General features: G+C 60.8%; 3 protein-coding genes across 8 annotated transcripts in view; all 3 read left to right on the top strand.

Moving 5' to 3' along the window:
- Window positions 1–8,583, top strand: part of DIS3L2 (DIS3 like 3'-5' exoribonuclease 2) — a 204,414-nt gene extending 195,831 nt beyond the window's left edge. For 4 of the 5 annotated variants that reach the window (XM_067301734.1, XM_013941819.2, XM_067301738.1 and 1 more), the window contains 5 exons: window positions 2,932–3,079; window positions 3,385–3,515; window positions 3,774–3,878; window positions 4,704–4,805; window positions 8,017–8,583. In XM_067301734.1, the coding sequence (XP_067157835.1) occupies window positions 2,932–3,079; window positions 3,385–3,515; window positions 3,774–3,878; window positions 4,704–4,805; window positions 8,017–8,115 (585 nt within the window). In that variant the 3' untranslated portion in view covers window positions 8,116–8,583. The remainder of the gene's footprint in view (window positions 1–2,931; window positions 3,080–3,384; window positions 3,516–3,773; window positions 3,879–4,703; window positions 4,806–8,016) is intronic. The other variant, XM_067301737.1, reaches the window with a different exon arrangement.
- Window positions 8,584–10,430: 1,847 nt separating this feature from the next.
- LOC106483803 (intestinal-type alkaline phosphatase-like) lies at window positions 10,431–15,108 on the top strand. The gene is made up of 11 exons (XM_013941820.2): window positions 10,431–10,788; window positions 11,512–11,628; window positions 12,467–12,582; window positions 12,657–12,831; window positions 12,947–13,119; window positions 13,300–13,434; window positions 13,522–13,591; window positions 13,756–13,890; window positions 14,063–14,254; window positions 14,404–14,520; window positions 14,730–15,108. Exons 1-11 carry the CDS (start codon window positions 10,716–10,718, stop codon window positions 15,014–15,016), a joined length of 1,590 nt encoding a protein of 529 aa, XP_013797274.2. The 5' UTR covers window positions 10,431–10,715; the 3' UTR covers window positions 15,017–15,108.
- A 793-nt stretch (window positions 15,109–15,901) lies between these two features.
- LOC106483779 (intestinal-type alkaline phosphatase) lies at window positions 15,902–19,283 on the top strand. 2 transcript variants are annotated; one of them, XM_067301733.1, is made up of 11 exons: window positions 15,902–16,030; window positions 16,429–16,545; window positions 16,661–16,776; window positions 16,954–17,128; window positions 17,255–17,427; window positions 17,523–17,657; window positions 17,743–17,815; window positions 17,916–18,050; window positions 18,248–18,439; window positions 18,666–18,779; window positions 18,866–19,283. In XM_067301733.1, the coding sequence occupies exons 1-11, from the start codon at window positions 15,961–15,963 to the stop codon at window positions 19,129–19,131; spliced, it is 1,566 nt and encodes a 521-aa protein (XP_067157834.1). In that variant the 5' UTR covers window positions 15,902–15,960; the 3' UTR covers window positions 19,132–19,283. The 2 variants fall into 2 exon arrangements, with proteins under 2 accessions (XP_067157834.1, XP_067157833.1); XM_067301732.1 differs by having other exon boundaries at window positions 16,661–17,128.
- Window positions 19,284–19,303: the final 20 nt, after the last annotated feature.

The following is a 19,303-nucleotide window of genomic DNA, read 5'->3' as shown; positions in this document are numbered from 1 at the left end:
GCTCACCAAAATCCTGAGCAGTTTAGATTCCCACCGTTGTTCCTACTGCTAAATGCAGAGGATGGGTAATGCAAACCCCTGTCAGTGCCCCTAGGAAAGGACAGAGAGCTACCAAGTGGAAAGAGCTTTCCCTGGGAAGACGACTTTTTACTGTCTGCTGCTGGTCCCAGTACAGACAGAGCAGATGGGAGAATCACCCCCATTCTGCCCATCTGCCCGGGCGTCACGGTCAGAGCACAGATCTGAGCACTGGCAGCTGCAGAACATGGCCACGCACCAGACAAGGGCGCCGTGCTGGTGTCAAGGGCTGGGCTGTCGCTCTGACAGATGGTGTCGAGAGACCGTCTAGGCCCAGGGCACTGAGGAATGACCCTTATCCCTGCACACATTTCAGGTCTTACTGATAAAGCTTGTGTTTCAGGAGCAAGGTTGCAAACAAATCAGCCAAAACAAGCTGCCCCTAGCCATGCTCACACCAAGTGACCATCTTCCATCTTTGCTGCATATTGGTGGTCAAGACATCAACCTCTTGGAGAAGGAGGGAGTTGGGGAGCAACTGGTAATGTGTGTCTGCAGGAGCACTTGGATTGCCATGCCAGGAATTTTGTAACAGATGAAGAAGCAGTGACATATCATTTTTCAGGGGCTCAGTCACTCGGGGATTCAATCTGTCTGTAAGAGCAAAGTCACCCCTGGTTGGCTGGGGCTAATTTATTTCCAGGCTCCTTGCAGTTCTCCTGGGGACTGCAGCAGTCAGACCCTGAGGATTTGAGACCACTTGTCAGTTGAAGCTGTTAATGAGAAAACATCTGCTTTACATCAGGCTGGTGTCACTGGTGCTATCATGGTGGCAAGGGCAGGTATCAGACAGGTCTCAGACTGGACTCCTTGCATTATGTAACCTTGCCATACCCCAAAGAAATATTTTTGCAATAGTAACCGAGCTGTTTCCAACCTCTGTGAGGGTCATGAGCTGCCAACAGGGCATCAGAAAGGGTCCTGGACCCAAAAGCAGCTGAGTTTGGTCAGCACATCCATCTAGAAGTTGCCCAGACAACAGCAAGCAGCATGGGACCTTTGGCATCTTGGTAACTTGAAAGATGGGGGTGCCTTGTGTTTCTGGACACAGGGGAAGGTATGAGCCCTTCCTTGTGGCTTTCTCTTATAAGGGACTTTGATCTAAGCTAACCTTGCACCATCAGACTTGCATGTTCTGCTGTCAAGCCTGGATGCCCCTCTCTACCTGCCTGGCACTGCAGGGATCTTTCTTCTCTAGCCAGGCATCCTCCTGCCCAGGAGCCTGGCTTCGGTACCCATAAACCCCCCTGTAATATTATGCTTTCTGTAAGTGTAAGACACTCATCTTCTCCTGCGCAAGCCTCCAAAGCAAGGAAGCCCAGTGCTGGGAGTTCAGTGTGTCTCCCTGCGCAACTGCACAGAGCCTTGTTCAGTGGGAGCTGAGCTAATTGAGTGGAGATCGTACTTTGTGGAGTCCATCAGAAACAATTTAGTTCTGGGTTGTGGAAATTGGCAGCCATCAGAGTTCCTATCCCAGCTCTTGGGTCTCATAATAAGGCTGGGACCGATGCTGCTTTTTTTAACCTGCTCTATTTACTTGCCCGGATCAGTGCGTTGCTGCTCAGCAGGAGCTGGCTGTGCCTCTGGGCTGGAGAGCGAAGGAGACAGCTGCCCAAACCGTGGATCCCAGGACAGCTCTGTAATCAGAGCCAGCTACTCCTGTTGTTTTTAAATCTTTTGCTCTTATTTTTAAACGGGTTCATTCAATCGCCACTGTGCCATGACCCCACCGCAACCCCCCTGACCTGCCCACCCTCCCCTCCCTGCTTGGGCTCTGGTCCTATTGTTTTCCCAGCCCTGAGGGCTGGTGTTTCACAGATGTAAAAATAAAAGCTGTAACATGTGTGATAACAGGGGTGGCGCAGCCAAGCGAGGTTCCCGTTGAAGAGGTTGCTGGGAAGTGTGGGACCAGCACAGGCCGGGTGTTGGTGTAGCTGGGTCGTCCAGCCGCTCGGCTTCCTGGCTGCTGTTGTGGAAGGAGGCGGTGGGGATCACAGCGAGGCTGGCTCCCCATTGGAGGCAAGTGGGGGAGCCGCTCGTCCTGGCCACCGGTGCTCTCCACGCAGGGACGATGGGTGTGTGGAGCCTGTGGCCTCACCCAGGACCAGAAAAGAACCTGGTGCGGGATTTGCTTTGGGAACCTGCTTGTCAGGAAAGCATCCGTTGTTGTGGGCATGGGGCAGGCTGGGCTCTCCCCTTCCCGTCTGCTCCTCTGCAGAGAACGGTTGGGTGGCGAATGGGCCCCAAAACCTGAGCAGATTTAAGAGGCTGCTTAAACACAAGCACAATGTGAAAGTCAGTGCAGTCCTTGGGGCCACCTGGGCCACCAGGTGTTGGGCATTGCAAGGGGAGCACAGGACACGCGGATCGACCAGCAGCTTGGCAGCCAGGAGCTCCCTGCAGACAGCTTTACCCCCTTCCCTGTTTACCTGGCTCCTGCAGCACTTGCCTTGTGTCTATGCAGCCCGAACAGGGCAGTGGGTGAAGGACCATCAGCTGCTTGGCTCGGAGCAGCTGGGATCCCCCGTTAGCCCATCTCGCAGACACAGATCCCTGCAGGCTTGTGCAGAGACCTGCCACCATCCCTCCGTCTTTTTCCTCCAGGAAGGTGTGGCAGGAGAGCGCAGCTGGGAGCATAAGGACGAGCACGCTGATGTGTCATCAGCAATGCAGGGCCAGCATCTCTTAGGACAGAGACAGATCCATGCCATGGCTCAGGGATAGGAGGACAAGTTCTCTGCAGCACCGTAAAACCCTCCTGGCTCTCGCTGCCCAGCAGAGCCACCGCACATGAGGATCCAGGAAGGTTTGCATCCATGCTCACACCCTTCCCTTGCTTCTCACCACCTTCAGATGGCTCTGTACTTCTGCACCGGAGTCCTGGAGGACGAGACCCTCTTCCGCCACTATGCCCTCAACGTGCCCTTCTACACGCACTTTACCTCACCCATCCGCCGCTATGCGGATATCATCGTGCACCGGCTCCTCTCTGCCTCGCTCGGTGAGTGCCGCGGGGTCGCTCTGCGCCATGTGTCCAGCACCCACCACTGTGTGGCAGCTCCGGGCACTGCGAGGGGAGGAGGCAGCTCTACCTGGCACCGACAGGACTCCTGGTTTCCTGCCTTGCCTGCCATGGGTACAGGATGCTTGGAGTCTGCTCCCACTTGGGCAGCTCCCTGGCACAGTGGTGCCCTCGACCCGGCAGGGGGACAGGGGAGAACTGGGCATCCAGGTCCAGGCTGCTATGGGGCAGCTCTGGAGTGGGAGGGAGGATGGGCCCTTCACTGTCGCTTGTCTCCCTCCCAGGCACCAGCTGCCCCATCAAGATGGAGAAGGACGCCATCCAGCAACGGGCAGACCACTGCAACGACCGGAAGATGGCTTCCAAGAGGGTGCAGGAACTCAGTGCTGACCTCTTCTTCGCCATCTTTGTCAGGGTAGGAGCTGTGAATTCCCCAAGGCATCTCTGGGTTTCCCCGTGAAGGCCCACCCTAGACCATCACAGGGCAATGGCCTGTGTGGCTGCTTGGCTCCCCAGCTGGGCCTGGGGAAAGGCAAACGGAGAGGGGACGCAGCCACCGTCACCAGCAGAGCTCCAGGGAACTGGGGACATTAGCATAGTGCTGGGATGGGGCTCTCCATGGGGACAGCTGGGTGTGGGGTGCTGGTGTAGTGACAGCACTGTCTCTTGGCAGGAGTGTGGTCCTCTGGAGTCAGAGGCTATGGTGATGGGTGTCCTGAATGAGGCCTTTGACGTCCTGGTGCTGAAGTTTGGAGTGCAGAAGCGCATTTACTGCAATGTAAGTGCCTCACCCTAACTGCCCGCCTCACACCCAACGCTGCCTCGCCGGAGACGGCCGCAGCAAAACTGGCAGCAGCCTGGGTTGTCGGAGCAGGCAGCGGATGTCCTGGTGCTCCTCTGGGTGAGCCCTGCTGCCCCAGAGCTGCTCCTGAGCCGGGCCAGCCAGAGGGGTGGGAGCCAAGGGACAGGGTGAGGGAGCTACAGCCTCTGGGAACAGAGTCCAGGCAGGAATGCCCCTGTTGGCTCTGCCTGGTGTTCCCCTGGCCTGCTGCCAGCAGAGCACGAGGAACCAGAGAGATCTGGAGCAGCCCACTCTGAGACCAGGTTCTCCCCACTATGTTTTGTGGGTTATCTAGTCCAGGTAAAAGGAAATAAAGGCAAGCTTGTGGGGACAGAGATCAACACAGGTCTAAAGCGAGGAAAGGGAACGAGGCTGATTTTCATTTCATTTAATCGCACAGTATATCTAGGGCCATGACAGCTCCACTGTAGGCCAGCACCTGCAGTTAGTGACAGCAGCTTCTCTTAATAACCTGGTTATACGACTGGCAATGACATCTTTAAACAGGACATATAGCGTGATGTATGGGCAGTTTGTGTATCACAGCAGCCCCTGATTTACGTGCTCAGCTCAGACTCATGGGCTGCTGCACCCTGGCTGTTACGGAGCTGCAGAGGACTTTATGCAGTGTGCTGGGCAAAAGCAGCGTCATCCCCATCCGCAATCAAAGTGGGGAACAGTGGGGTGGGGGGATGTCGCTGGGGGAGCAGGGCAGGGGGTGCCGGGGGTGCAGGCTGTTCCCAACGCACTCCCTGCCCACAGGCACTGCCCTTGCTGGGCTTCCAGTTCCAGAAGGTGGGGAGGAAGCCGGAGCTGACGCTCATGTGGGAGCCCGAGAGGCCAGAGCAGGAGGCTGTGTCCCAGGTAAGGACGTGGGAAGGGCTCACAGCACCGGGGGCAGGAGTGGAGGCTGTCTGATACGTGGATCCCACGCTCTCCACAAGGCCAGATCTGGGAGGCCTCATCACCTCCCAGGCTGCGGGGTCCCACTGCCCCTCCCCAGCGAGCCCGAACTCGGCCTTTCCTTTCCCGGCAGGGTTTGCACCCAGCCCTGCTCCATCGCATGGCTGGCCTGTGCCTGACCCCTCCGTGGCCTTCAGACTCTGCCTTGCCTGCTGTGTGCACTGCCTTCCAATTTAGTTTCCTTCATGAATTTAATTAACATGCTGTTTACTTCCCTCTTCCAGATCATCAATTAAGATGTTAAGTAAGATCAGGCCTAAGGCAGCTCCTGTCTAGGCCCTTCCCCCTATTCTGGCGTTTCTTTACCCTCTCAGTGGCACGGCCCTTCCATCAGGTTTCTATCCATGTGACAGGGCTGAGGCCCAATTAGGAGGAATTTTTTAAGTCAGACTTCCTGAGTTGCAGTATCAAATGGTTTAACATAATCTAGATATCTCTCTCTTGCGTCCCTGTCATCTATTAACTCGGTAACTCAATCAGAGGGAACAATCACATTTGTCTGGCTTGATTAAGTGGTGCCTCTTTGCCAGCTTTTATCTGGTGTTGCTGTAAAATCACAGCTGTGTTGATTGCTGGTGATCTCTGCTTGGTGCCTGGTGTGGATAGGAGGTTTCAAGCCAAACCTGTCCCTGCATGGATCTGTGCTCTGGGCAGCTCTGGGCTTGAACCCTGTCTCCTGTGCCCAGCAAAACCCATCCTTGCTTCTGATTATGGCTGCAGACCACCGGGTACAGAGCCAGGTGTCGGCTGTGGCCAGACCTGCAGGCTTTCCACGCAGGGCTGGATGAAAGGGACTCATACAGGGCCAGGCTGACTGCTCCGGCTGATACGATGCATGTCCTGGGAAATCCCTTCTTTCCAAGGGAGATCTTGCAGGTTCAGAGGGGTCAGAGTCAGCAGAGCTCCTCAGCTGCTGAAGGCCTTTCTGCAGGACTGGCCTCCCTTTGGAGCTGAGCTTTCCTTTCTAATCTTGCTTGGCTCAGGAAAGCCCCCTGGACACATCCCGAAGTGGCCTTGGTTCCTCCTTTCCTACAGGAGCTGGTATCACTTACACCCTAGCAGGGACCCGCATGAAAAATGATGCCCCAGCATGAGCAGGGCCCATTTTGGTTAAGTAAACATTTGGCGATGGAGGAAACTCCTCCACGAATCCTCCACGCCTCCTAAGAAAACACTGGAGGCCTCTCCTGGGAGCATGCTCTGAGCTGTCCTCTGAGCCAACAGATCCCTGAGTCAATAAATCTCCAGCCCCGGGACCAGCCAGACCCTCTGAGAGTTGTGCTGAACCAGCGAGAAATGTCACTCTGATGTCCTGTGGTGCAGAGCACCCCTTTTCCCCACCTGGCCCCCACGCTTGGCATCCGCTTCCCAGTTTGGCTGAACCCAGCCAGGAGCGGGAACATCTGGGAAGGCTGTTTGCGAAAAGTCATGCAGCGTGCTGAGGTCTGGGCTGGCCAGCCCTGCTGCCGAGAGGAGGTGTGGGCCCCTGCCCCACACATTACCCCTCCCACCCTCCCCCAGCTCCAGGATGTCATCAGGATATTAGCAATCATTACTCAGGGCTTGAGTATGAAGTGGATCTAGGAGTCAAAGGGTTTGATGCAGGATCAGGCTGTTCCCTGGCAGTTAAGCGAAGGGATGAGGCAGGATCCCTGCAGGAGAGCCGTGGTGGAGGCCTGGTCCCCATTTGACTCCCCCAGGCTTGGGGGGCTGCCCCATGGCCACAGCTCCCATGCACATGCTGGGGCAGGCAGGGAGCTGGTTGCTGCTGCAGCAGTGTCCTGTTCAAGCTGGCCAGCCTGGCAGCTATCTGGGGAGCTGTCTGCAAAAGGATTTCCCTGTAGCTTGCTCATCGCTGGCCACTTTGATGCATTTAAGTCTTAATGAGATTGTCCTGCTCTGAATGGTTAATCTGGAGTGGCAGGAGCTGGATGAGTTGGGAAGGGTTTGACAAGGTTATCCTGGGTGGCTCCATGCCTGCTCCTCCTTCATAACAGCCCTGAGCAGATGGCCCTGTTGGAGCACTGCTGCAGAGCAAGACTTGGGGAGGTGGTCCTAGATAACACAGATATCAAGAGGCTGATCCTGCAAATGCCAGGCCACGGCCGTGCAGTGGTCACCATGGCCTGTTCATGGCCACCCACCTGTTGGAGTTTGGGAAGTAAATGAGCAGGCGCTCCCGAAGGCAGTGGTGAGGATGCTGAGCTGAGCTGGGCTGGCTGGGATGCGGCTGCCTCTTTCTCCCTCTCTGGATGGAGATAATCCCGTGACCTCTGCAGAAGGGGCTGCAGGCGGCCCCTTCTTGATGTCCCAGCCAGCCCGTTAACTGTTGTGAGTAGATCTGATCAATGCTTCAGGTTTCTAATCTGCGCAATTGCATGCATAGATTGATTCAGAGGGCAGGGGAGGCAATGGCAGGCAGCAGTGCATTCCTGAGCAGGAGGAATTGATTTTTCTGGAGTCTTTATTCCCTTGTGTCTCATCCAATATGCTCCCTGCCCGGGTCCCCTCTCGCTATACAGTCAAGAGAGGTCATTGCCTCATTGTGAGGATGCTGAGAAAATGACTAAGATCATTTGGAAAACCCTTCTCATGGCTGCTCTCCTTTGGCACTTTGCCAAGTTACTTTATTAAGTGATGTTCTGCATTTTCTGGATGGAAGTGAGGCACAGACAGGCTTTAGGGGAGACTGGGATCTAAAGCCAAGCACAATCTCCCACGCTTCTTCTGTGACCATGCAGAGAACAAGATCAAGGGCCTGATCAGGCTGGTGCAAGTGCGGATGTAGTTTGTGAGGCTCATTTCAGTTGGTTTGGGTTCCCTGGCAGGCTTGGTGGCACAGCCCAGGCATGGCTGAATCTGCCCTGCAGCATCGCCCTTGAAGATGCTGCGCAGGCAAACGGGCCACAGTGGCACAGACCTGCTCCGACCCCAGCCCTGTGAGCACCCTCCATCCCAACAGAGCTGTTTTAAGCTGTCCTGCCCTTTTGCCCCGGTCCTTGGGGGATGTTGCAGCAGAGGCAGCAAAAGCCAGCACGGCTCTAACCAAACCCCGGGTTGGTGCCAACCCACCTGAGAAACCCCCTTCTCTCTCTCTCTGCCCTCGCTGAAGGTGATCACCATTTTCACGCTGGTGGAGGTCGTGCTGAAGTCGGATGGTGTCCCGCTCAAATACAGTGCCGTGATCAAGAGACCGGGCTCAGAGAAGTGAGTGCATCTGGCCTCCACTTGCTCCCTGCTGCCAACAGTTTGTCACCACCCAGGCCTTACACACCGCACTGACACCCATGGGGGACGGAGAGGACTGACAAGGAGTTCAGGGTTTTGATTTTTAAACCAATGTTATTTTATTTCTGGTTTGGATTTTAACTCGGCCTGTCAGACTGGGAGCAGGGCTCAGGGCCTGAACCTGCCCCCGGACAGAGCATTTCTACTCTCAGATATTTTTAGCTTTATGTTTGTTTTTTTTTAAGGCAGTGGGTGAACATCCCTTGCCACCTTGGGTGCCTGCGGCGGGGGCTGAGCGGGGACATGTGTCCCCCAGGAGCAGAGAGGGGCTGCCACGCTTTTTGCTTGGCTCCACGTTCCTGGGCGGGTTGACGTGGGAGGAGGCCGAGGGGCCGTGCAAGAGGGTTTCGTGCTGGGTTGTGTATCATGTAATAAAAGCCGGGTCAGCAGCCGCGTGGGGGACTGTGTGCAGGTTTATTTGTCTCCTCCACGTTCCCCAGCCAGGAATCCTAGCAATAACTCATCTCCCGGGCAGCCCTGTGCCTTCCCCTGCTCGCCGCTGCCCAGGCAGTTGTGAAATCCAAGCTGTGTCGCCTGCCTCCCCCCAGCCTGGTATTTGCTCAGCCGGAAGGTGGGGGGGATCAGGTAGACGTGTGCTCCCGACTCGTGCTCCAGCGGTTAATCCCTCAGTCTGATCCTTTACCAGGAGCCTCTGGGTGTCTGCTCCAGCTGCTCACACCCTGGCCTCCAGCCTAATTCCGCTCAGGGACCCTCCTGCCGGAGACAGGGCTGTCCCGGGCTCTGCGCCCACCCCGAGGCTGCACTTTGCCTGCTGTGGAGAGGGCCTGTTTTGGCATTCACACATAGATCATCCCGGGAGACTGAAAAACACGTGCCACGTCCTCGCTTCTCTCTTCCACTCGAGAGAGCAAGCGTCCAGCCCCTCGTCCGGGCCTGTTCCCTGCTGCCTGTCCCCATGTCCCCTGTCTGCTCTGTCCCACGCCAGCCCTCACGCCCAGCTGCGACCAGAGCTGATGCTCACCGTGGCCACAGGCTGGCACCGGGCTCCAGGACAGGCACACGGGTGAGAGGACACCAAGTCTTTTCCAACAAGCAAGAACAGCTCTTCAACTCCCTTCAGTCGTTTCCTTTCTTCCTGGCTCAGGGACCTCCCGGCATGTCTCTGTGCCAACCTGGCACAGGGTGAAGGCAGCCTGGAAACATGGTGTCATGGAGCAGGCTGGGCTCTCCCTCTGTGGAGGGGAGGATCCAGCCCCTTTCGGGATGCTCAAGGCAGCCTGTGGAGCTGTGATCGCATCCAGTGGGGATGGCCCTTCTCAGGGTGCTTGCTGTCAGGATGTCCCTGGGGACGAAGCACTCGCTGCCTCGCTTCGTCATCCCTGCAGGGCCAAGCAACCATGAGCAAGGGCTGATGGAGGGATTGACTTCTGGCACGAGGGGGTGGATCCATCACACCAGGCAGGGAGAGGAACACAGGGGGCCTGCTTCACTCTGGCTTGTTCATGGTGACAAACGTGGCCTCAGCATGGGTGCCTCTGCCCTTTGCAGCAGTGGGAAACTGGCCAAACCAGACTGCCCTGCTCAGGAACAGGTTTTTGGCCCTGTGATGGATCAGGGCTGTCTACAACATGTTTCCCGAGAGCTGGTGACCTGGAAAAGCTCTCATGGTCACCGGCAGTCCCCATGGCCTGTGCTGCTGACAGCGTCCTTCCAAGTGACCTTTAGCAATCACATGTGGTTCCGTGTGCCATGGCCCACCGTTCCTGTGCTCCAGCTGTGCTCAGCGTGGGACATCACCTCTCAAACTTCAGACAAGGGAGAGGGTCAAACCAGCCTGCTCCTCCATGGGTTTGCTGCTATTCACCCGACTTTGGTGAACCAGAGCTCTTCCCCATGCCCCACAGCAGGTATTTCCCAATGTGGGATGAGAGCTGGTACCCCGATTGCCCCCAGGGGAGGACATGCTGCCCCAATGTAGGGGTGGGCAAGGGGCAGTGAGATGGGCACGGGCTGTCCCAGGGCCCTGACAGGCTTGTGTGTAACTGTGTCCCCTGGGAGAGGGGACCTGAGGACATTGATACTGAAGGTGAGATGTCCTCCCCCTGTCTGTCAGGCCAGTGTCCCCCCTCCTTGCGGCTGTGCATTTGTCTCTCCAGGGAAACAAGTCAAATCCAGCCCAGTCCAACTCCCAGGCTCAGCATATCTGCAATAACAGCACTTTGCCCTGCGCCCTCCCTACCTCCCTGAGGGTCTCTGCAGATGGCAGCCTGGCCAGCACAGGAGCCGGGGGGCCCTGGGACACCCCAAGCAGCCTCGGGGGCCCTGCCTGCCCCAGGAACAGGCTGGAGGTCCTTCAGCCCCGGGGGGGATGGTCCCAGGGAGGGCTGGGGACACTGGGAGGTTCCTGGGCAGGGCTGGGAGACAGTCCCTGAATGTTATCAGCCCGTCCTCTCACCCGCAGCGGGGCTCAGCCCTCCGGCGGGACAGGGAAGGGCCATAAAGGGCTGCCCCCCTGCCCGTGGACGCAGGCGGCATTCAGGAAGGGACCCCAGGGTGGGCAGCATGGAGCAGCCGCTCTCCCCAGGGAGCTGCCTCCTCCTCTGCCTCCTCGCCCGGCTCTCCACCGTGGCCTCAGGTGAGAGCTCCCACAGGGGCCGCGTGAAGCGGGGGGGGGGGAGCCCCAGGCAGGGAGGTGCTGGAGCCGGTGCTGCTTCTCTGGGGCACCCTGTCACCTCCCCAGGGGACTGATCTCCGGAGGGATGGGACTATCCTGCCCCATGGTGGGGGCCTAGCCCCAGGCACCCAGCGAGGACAAGCCCTCCTGGCCGTGTCAAGAGCCTCATGGTGCTTTGGGACCCCATCCTTCGAGGGGGTTTGTCTCAGCCCTGCCTGAGCCATGCCCTGTCCCCAGCCATCCCCAGCCCTGCTGCCCCTTCATGTCACCAACAGTGCTGCTTGCCAGGTTGTTTTGGAGGAAGCAAATCGATAACCGTGGCCGGTCGTGGTTTCCATATTTAGCACACTTGCTGCGTGGGGCTGACACTTGGGTGGCCAGTGCCCTCGGTGGAGAGGTGTAAGGCACTTCCCAACCAAACCATGACTCAATTTTCCCCTCTGCAGACAGATGCAGGACAACACTGGGGTTGCCAAAGGCCTGGCTGATCCCCAAATGGCTCCTGGCCCCTCCAAGGCCCCTGGAGAATGGGCTAAATTCACTTGGGTAGAGATGCCCACCCTGGTCTCCCAGGGGGATTTGCCCCTGAAGGCCCTCAGGGTGCCCAGGGCCATGCAGGGCCCATGGCAGTGCCTCCAGCGCTGGACACAGCCCCGACCTCTGCATCCCCCTGCTCGCCTCCAGGCACCGAGAAGACGCCAGGCTACTGGAACGAAGGGGCCAGGAGGAGGCTGGAGTTGGCCCTGGCTTTGCAGCCTGTGGCACGGCGAGCCAAAAACATCATTCTCTTCATGGGCGATGGTGAGTCCCCCAGATCAGGGACATGGGGTGTCTCAGAGACCCTCCTGGTGTCCAGCTGGGAGCCAACACGCAGAACCAGCCCAGAGATGGTCCCTAGCAAGGCATCTCCAAAGCTGTGACCCATGGCATGGTCCCAAACTCATCACCAAAGTCCATGCCTCAGTTTCCTGAACGGCCTGCTGGGCAGCTCACTCTTACAGGGGGTTCCCAGTGCAGTGAGGGGCGAGTTGGTCCCTGGGGTCCTCAGGGAGGCTGGAGCATGTCTGACCCTTGGGGAGGGAAAGGGGGGGGGGATCTTACTCATTCCCTAATTCCCTCAGGGCCTGCACCCTGTGAATAGGGCTGTTCCCCATCTGACACCTCCTTCCCTTTCCCCTGCTCCTTCCCCTTGGCTGTCCCAGTCTTTGGGCCTTGTCTCCAGACAGGGCCTTGGTGCCCAGGGCCATTGCTCAGCCCTTCTCGGAGGTTGGTTGACCCAGCGGTCAGCCCAACTGTGTCTTGCAGGGCAGGGACATGGGTCCCTGCCAGGCCCCTTGGCTCACAGGCACAGCAGTTCCAGGGCCGTTCGGCGCCTCTAGGTATCAGCAGGGAAACAGAGGCAGAGGGAGAGGACAGAGCCATGTCCTGAAGTAGCTGGCGAGAGGATGGGGCTGGTGCCCTGCAGCCTGAGGAATGGGGACATCTCCCCAGCAGTGTCCCTGTGGTGGCACAAGAAGGCACTGCCTGGCCTGGGATGGTCCTGCTGCAGGGTCCTTGCAGGGTGTCCCCTGCCAGTCCTAGGCAAGGTCAGGCCCCGATCCTGGCCTTTTGCCACCCTGTGGCTCTGCTGTGCCCACAGGCATGGGGCTGCCCACGGTCTCTGCAGCTCGGATCTACCAGGGGCAGCTGGCTGGCGGCTCAGGCGAGGACAGTGTCCTGGCCATGGAGACCTTCCCCCACGTGGCCCTGGCCAAGGTGAGTGGGGCAGTGCCAGTGGCAGTGCCCGTGCTGCCCACTGCCCAAAACCCTCACCCCCTGCTGGCTTTCAGACCTACACCATCGACCGACAGGTGCCCGACAGCGCTGGCACGGGCACTGCCTACCTGTGTGGGGTGAAGACCAATGCCAAGACCTTGGGGCTGAGCGGAGCGGCTGTCTATGGCAAATGCCGCACCACTTTTGGCAACGAGGTGGACTCCATCCTGCACCGGGCCAGGCTGGCAGGTACAGGACAGTGGGGTGCCCCCATCGGAGAGCCCAGTCCAGGGACATCCCCTGCTGTGTTGGGCCAGACGGGCTCTCTGTCCAGCTTGGCTGTAAACCCTGACCCATGTTGCAGGCAAGTCCGTGGGCATCGTGACAACCACGCGGGTGCAGCATGCGTCCCCTGGGGCCACCTACGCCCACTCAGTCAGCCGGAGCTGGTATGCTGATGCCAACATGCCCAAAGAGGCCCTGCAGGAGGGCTGCAAGGACATCGCCTACCAGCTGGTGCACAACACGGACATCAATGTGAGCTGGGGAGTGGGCACCCCACGGCACGGCAAGGCCATGCCAGTGCCCCCCCACAGGGGATGTGGGTGACCCAGAAATGTGCGGAGGGGATCTGTTGAGCTGCAGGGCTGGGACCCCTTGGCGCTGGGACCTCCAAGTGGTGGCAGTGCGGGTCACAGCTCCCCGGTCCCCTGCCAGGTGATCCTGGGTGGCGGGCGGATGTACATGACCCCCAAGCAGACCCCAGACCCCGAGTACCCAGACGACCCAGCACAGAATGGCATCAGGAAAGACGGCCTCAATCTGACTGCTGAATGGCTCAGCTCCAAGGAGGTACTTGAGCCAAGGCGGAGGGGAGCTGGCACTGGGCACTGCGGGATGGGTGTGAGCCATCAGCACCGTGTCCGTTCTCACTGGCAGGGTGCACGCTATGTCTGGGACAAGAAGGGTCTGGATGCAGTTGAGGATGACTCCGTGAGCCACCTCATGGGTAAGAGCATCACTGCCTTCATCACAGGCAATGTCTCCTGTCCGTGCTTCAGGGGTGCTGCCATGGCACAAAGCGGGTCCAGTGTGGACCCTGCTGCAGGGCACTAGCTGACCCAGGTGCTGTGACATGCCACCCTGCCACTGTCCCCTGCTCCACTCCCCCAGGCCTCTTTGAGCCCAAGGACATGAAGTACGAGCTGAACCGCAACACCTCCACAGACCCCTCCATTGTGGAGATGACGGAAAAGGCCATTCGCATCCTCCGCAAGAACCCCAATGGCTTCTTCCTCTTCGTGGAAGATGAGTAGCCCCAGGCAGCCTCAGCTGGGGGCAGAGAGGGCAGGATGTGGGTCCCAGGTGGTGGGCAGGTGTCTGGGAGGTGCAAGGTGGGATGTGGATACCCGTTGGTGGGTAGGCATCCCCAGAGTGCAGTGCAGCAGGTGAGGCCATGACAGCCACATTGCCCATGCAGGTGGCAGGATCGACCACGGCCACCACAGCGGCCGGGCGAAGCAGGCGCTGATGGAGACCATCATGCTGGACCGGGCTGTGGCACGGGCGGGCGAGCTCACGGACCCCTCCGACACCCTCACAGTGGTCACAGCTGATCACTCCCACGTCTTCAGCTTTGGGGGCAACACGCCGCGTGGCAACTCCATCTTCGGTGGGTCCTGGCGAGGGGCGGTGAGTCTCCCTGCTCTGGCACCCCCATTTTGCTCCCACCGGAGGCTAAGCCAGCCAAGCCAGGGTGCTGGGGAGAGGCACCTGGCTGGGACAGGGGCTGACTGTGCTTCTTCCCCACTCTGGTGCCAGGACTGGCACCCAAGAAAGCCAAGGACAAGCGAGCCTACACCAGCATCCTCTATGGCAACGGGCCTGGCTACAGCATCCACGATGGGGGCCGCCCGGCTGCCAGCCTCCCAGTTGCAGGTAGGAGGCTGCCGGGGAGCGCAAGAGGGCGAGGATGACAGGGGTGCTGGGGACAGCATCCTGCAGCCACAGCCACCGTGGCCATGTGGGGTCCCAGTGCCACCGGGGCAGGAATTGCCCCAAAACCTGGGCAAAGGGAGCTGCTCTGACGTGACAGCTTGGGGAGCGTGCTGCCCCTCCCAGCCCCGTATTTCCTGCCCCCCCTCCAGAAGACAAGGACTACCGGCAGCAGGCAGCCGTGCCTCTGGAGTCAGAGACCCACGGTGGTGAGGACGTGGCCATCCTGGCCAAGGGCCCCATGGCGCACCTCTTCCACGGCGTGCAGGAGCAGCACTACATCGCCCACGTCCTGGCCTACGCCGCCTGCCTTGACCCCTACGCCGCCGAACCCGCCTGTGGGGAGTCCCGCAGGGCGTCCCACAGCCCCCGGTGCTCCTCGCAGCCCCTGCTCGCTCTTCTGGCCCTCTGCGTGGCCTCCCACCTGGCAGGGGGCTGAGAGACGTGCTTCAACCTGGCCACTCCTATCCCGATCTGCCCTCTTGGTGGCCAGGTCCCCACTGTGGCCAGCCTCAGGGAATGCAATAAAACTCAGGTCACTCAACTTCATCTCCCCTCCAGGGGTTTGCAGCTGTGGTTACTTCTTAAGGAGTCGCCCATGCCTCAGTTTCCCCTGTTGGTCATGGCTCATGGGCCCTGTCAGGGTGCATGCAACACCGGAGGCACCAGGATGAAGCAGGAGATGAACCAAGGGAGAGGGGAGGCTCTGTCCCCCCAACCTCAGCCCTGGATGTTGGGAGCCCCTCCACCACAGGATGGTCGCAGGAAGCTTGAGGGACTTCGAGCTGCTGCACCAGGCTGGGGTGCAGCCTGGCACAGGGGTTGGCACCATCCTGGCAAGGGCTGAGCAAGGACTTTTAATCTGCATGAGTGGATTTTGTGCTTGAGGAAGTGTGGGGCAGAGAACAAAGTTGCTCAGTGCACAAGTGACCTCCCCAACAAGCTCTCCTGATGCCCTCTCAGCCCCAGGTCCAACGCTCAGCCCTGCCCACTGCACTCCCCTGGCCAGAGCATCCCTGGCACGCAGGACCCTGTCCCCTCCTCACCTGGCCCTGCGGCACCACATTCGGGGAGTTGAATGACCCCTGCCAGGCACTGCCCATCCTCCCACCCCGCCTCGCATCTGTTTGCAGCCCCAAATCCACCCACCCATCTCCCCAGTGCCAGGAACTGGCCAGATCGATAAAAAGCCGTCGGTAGCCCATCCCCACGGCCTTTGTGCTGGCTGCCCAGCATGACGCCAGGCTATCAGGGAAAGGCCTGGCCCCTCCACACCCCGCCACACACCCCACTTATCCGGGTCCAAAGTCCCCCCCCCAACACACTCCAGGCTCTGCTAGTGCCAGAGGCTCTGCTGGCTGCGTCGGGTGCCCAGACACCACCATGCAGCACCTGGCACCCTTCATGCTCTGCCTGGGCCTCTGGGCTGGGCTCGGCAGCGCCATCATCCCAGGCAGGAACGGGCCCAGGGCACTTTCCCTGGGGAGGAAAGGGGGCATCCGGCAGGGCATGGGCTGCCCTTGGGGTGGATCTGGGGAGGAGCAGGGGCTGCGCAGCTCTGGGAGGGTTAATGGGTGCTGGGGTGCATCCCTGCTTTTCTGGGGACCTTGGGCTTGTTTCCGCAAGGGATTAAGGTTTTTGGGCTGGGGATGGGGGGATGCGAGATGCCTGTAGCCCTCCATGGCTTTGGCCCCCATCCCACTGGGTTCCCATGGCTTTTCACTCCCCACTGTGTTTTCCCATGGCCAGGAGCCTGATGGAGGCAGCAGGCCTGGGGATGCCCAGGGATGTGGGGTGCCCTGGGGAGTGGGTGCCAGCGAGCTGGGTCTGAGGGAAGCTGCCCTTTCACAGCGGAGGAGGAGAAGCCATCTTTCTGGAACAAGCAGGCAGCTGAGGCCATCAAAGCCTCCTTGCAGCTCCAACCCAAGCAGAGCCAAGCCAAAAACCTCATCCTCTTCCTCGGGGACGGTGAGTGCTGCCAGGCACCTCCCGGCGGCCACAGCCATTGCCCTGCGGAGCCAGGGCCGGGGTGCAGGGAGGGCGCCCGGTCTGGAGGGTGACTTGGGGCCTCTCTCTCGCCCAGGCTTCGGGATCCCGACCATCACGGCCACCCGGATCCTAAAGGGGCAAATGCAGGGGAAGCTGGGCCCCGAGACACCCCTCACCCTGGATGCTTTCCCCTACGTGGCTCTCTCCAAGGTAGATCCTCTCCACCCCAGGCACAGCGGTGCCCGTGGGGGCAGGGGGGGCCATGGGCACCAGGTTTTGCCCCATGGGCACAGCAAGAGTAGCCACCCCGTTTGCCAGCAGAGGTGGGGTGGGGGGCACCTCCGGCAGCGGCCTCCTCCCCTGAGCCGTCCCCCGTGGCCTTGGCAGACCTACAACGTGGACCGGCAGGTGCCCGACAGCGCGGGCACGGCCACGGCGTACCTCTGCGGGGTGAAGGGCAACTACAAGACGGTGGGGCTGAGCGCGGCCGCCCGCAACTTGCAGTGCAACACCACGGCGGGCAACGAGGTGATCTCGGTGCTGGAGCGAGCCCGCAAAGCCGGTAATGGGGGGGGGGGGGGACAGGGGGTGGCTCGCGGGGAGAAGGGGCGTCCCGCCACCGCCGCCGCCAGCATCCCGAAGGCCGGGGAGCTGGGCGCGCGGCCTGACGGCGGGCGGCGGGCGGCAGGGAAGGCGGTGGGCATCGTGACGACGACGCGGGTGCAGCACGCCTCGCCCTCGGGCACCTACGCCCACGTGGTGGACCGCGACTGGTACGCCGACGCCAGCATGCCGGAGGACGCGCTGAGGCAGGGCTGCAAGGACATCGCCTGGCAGCTCGTGCACAACGTCGACATCAACGTGAGTGCGCCCAGCCGGCGCCACCGCCGCCGCAGACCCCTTCCCCGTTCCTCCCCGCGGGACCCCCCTGACGCCGGGCCGATCTCCTCCCCCAGGTGATCCTTGGGGGCGGCCGGCAGTACATGACCCCCGTGGGGACACAGGACCCTGAGTATCCCAGCTACCCCACGACCAACGGGATGCGCAAGGACGGGCTCAACCTCATCGACATGTGGCTGAAGGCCAGGCCGGTGGGTGAGATGCAGGGACTGCTCCGGCGATGGCCACCCCGAGGGGGGACTCGGCACCCGCTGACCACCCAGGCTTGGCCTGCAGGGCGCCCGCTATGTCTGGAACAGGACGGAGATGCTGGCGGCGGCCGCGAACCCCGAAGTGAATTATTTGATGGGTAACGACCCCCTCCGCCCACCCCCGGCCCTGGCACCCACCGGAGCTCAGCCACGGGGGTGAGCCTGTCCCCTCCGTGTCCCCCCACCACCACCTCCCAGGGCTGTTCGAGCCCAGCGACCTGAAGTACGACTTGACGCGCAACACCATCCTGGACCCCTCGCTCAGCGAGATGACGGAGGCGGCCATCAAGATCCTGAGCAGGAACCCCAACGGCTTCTACCTCTTTGTGGAAGGTAAGTCGGGGCCGGTGCCACCAGGGTGGGTGAGAGCTGGGGGACGCGCGGGAGCAGGGTGGCCTCATCCCTTCCGGCAGCCGCCAGACGGCCTCCCGGTGCCGGTGCTACTGGGAGCACTGGGCCCAGTGGTGGTGGTGGGGAGGCGGTGGGACAACCCCGGCGGCCCCTGGCCCACCGGCGGCACCTGTCTGCAGGCGGCAGGATCGACCACGGCCACCACGACGGCGCGGCCCACAAGGCGCTGACGGAGGCAGTGGAGTTCGACCGCGCCATCGAGCGGGCGGGTGCCCTGACAGACGAGGCGCAGACCCTCACCGTGGTCACCGCCGACCACTCGCACGTCTTCTCCTTCGGCGGCTACACGCTGCGCGGCAGCTCCATCTTCGGTAGGTGGCGGGTTCGGCACAGGGGGAGCTGGGCTCAGCGCCCTGCCGTGGGGGCGATTTTGCCACCTGGGAAGCTCCGTTTTGGCTCTCCAAGGCCTTCGAGTGATGCCGAGAGCAGGATACAGCCTGGCGCTGGGCACTGCCCTCACGGGGGCACCTTGGCTGAGACCGGGGAGGTCATCTGAGGGGTTTCTTGGCTGAACCCCCCCCAATCTCCCCTCCGCAGGCCTGGCCCCCAAAAAAGCCGCTGACCTGAAGAACTACACGTCCATCCTCTACGGGAACGGGCCTGGCTACGTGGGGCCTTTAGGCCGGGAGGACGTGAACAGCAGCGTGGTCGGTGAGGACACGGGGGCCGCGGCTGGGCGGCGGGATGGGGCTGGGGACCGGTGCCGCCCTCCCCTCACCCCCTTCTCCCCTCCCCAGAGCAGTTCGACTACCTGCAGCAGGCAGCCGTGCCCCTCGACTCCGAGACCCACGGCGGTGAGGACGTGGCCATCCTGGCCAAGGGCCCCATGGCCCACCTCTTCCACGGCGTGCAGGAGCAGACCTACGTGGCCCACGTCATGGCCTACGCTGCCTGCCTCGAGCCCTACAGCTCGTGCCACCAGTGGGACTCGGCGCCCAGCACCCACGCCAGCCCCCTGGCCCTGCTCGTGGCTCCCCTCCTCCTCCTGCCCCTCTTCTGGTAGCCCCATGGCCCGGCGGTGCCTCCGCCAGCCCCTCCAGATGCGGCAGCCACGGCATGCTGGCGGATCTTTGGAGCATCCCCGGTCCGGAGGCGCTGGCTGCTCCCGGTGCGGGGAGCTCAGTGTTTAATAAATGTGGGCCGGGATGATCAGCAGCAGGAGAGACGTGTTGCAA

Source organism: Apteryx mantelli, chromosome 9 (genome assembly GCF_036417845.1).
Source record: "Apteryx mantelli isolate bAptMan1 chromosome 9, bAptMan1.hap1, whole genome shotgun sequence".
NCBI classification, from domain to species: domain Eukaryota; kingdom Metazoa; phylum Chordata; class Aves; order Apterygiformes; family Apterygidae; genus Apteryx; species Apteryx mantelli.
Note: the sequence above shows the minus strand (reverse complement) of the source record. Positions and strands in the feature narration are given on the sequence as shown.

Bases quoted from the DNA above. Each gene is read 5' to 3' on its own strand.
- LOC106483803 (XM_013941820.2), top strand. From the start codon at position 10,716: ATGGAGCAGCCGCTCTCCCCAGGGAGCTGCCTCCTCCTCTGCCTCCTC. The intron at 12,583-12,656 runs GTGAGTGGGGCA...GCTGGCTTTCAG, and splicing joins CCCACGTGGCCCTGGCCAAG to ACCTACACCATCGACCGACA. The intron at 14,255-14,403 runs GTGGGTCCTGGC...CTCTGGTGCCAG, and splicing joins GCGTGGCAACTCCATCTTCG to GACTGGCACCCAAGAAAGCC.
- LOC106483779 (XM_067301732.1), top strand. From the start codon at position 15,961: ATGCAGCACCTGGCACCCTTCATGCTCTGCCTGGGCCTCTGGGCTGGG. The intron at 16,546-16,660 runs GTGAGTGCTGCC...TCTCTCGCCCAG, and splicing joins CATCCTCTTCCTCGGGGACG to GCTTCGGGATCCCGACCATC. The intron at 18,780-18,865 runs GTGAGGACACGG...TCCCCTCCCCAG, and splicing joins CGTGAACAGCAGCGTGGTCG to AGCAGTTCGACTACCTGCAG.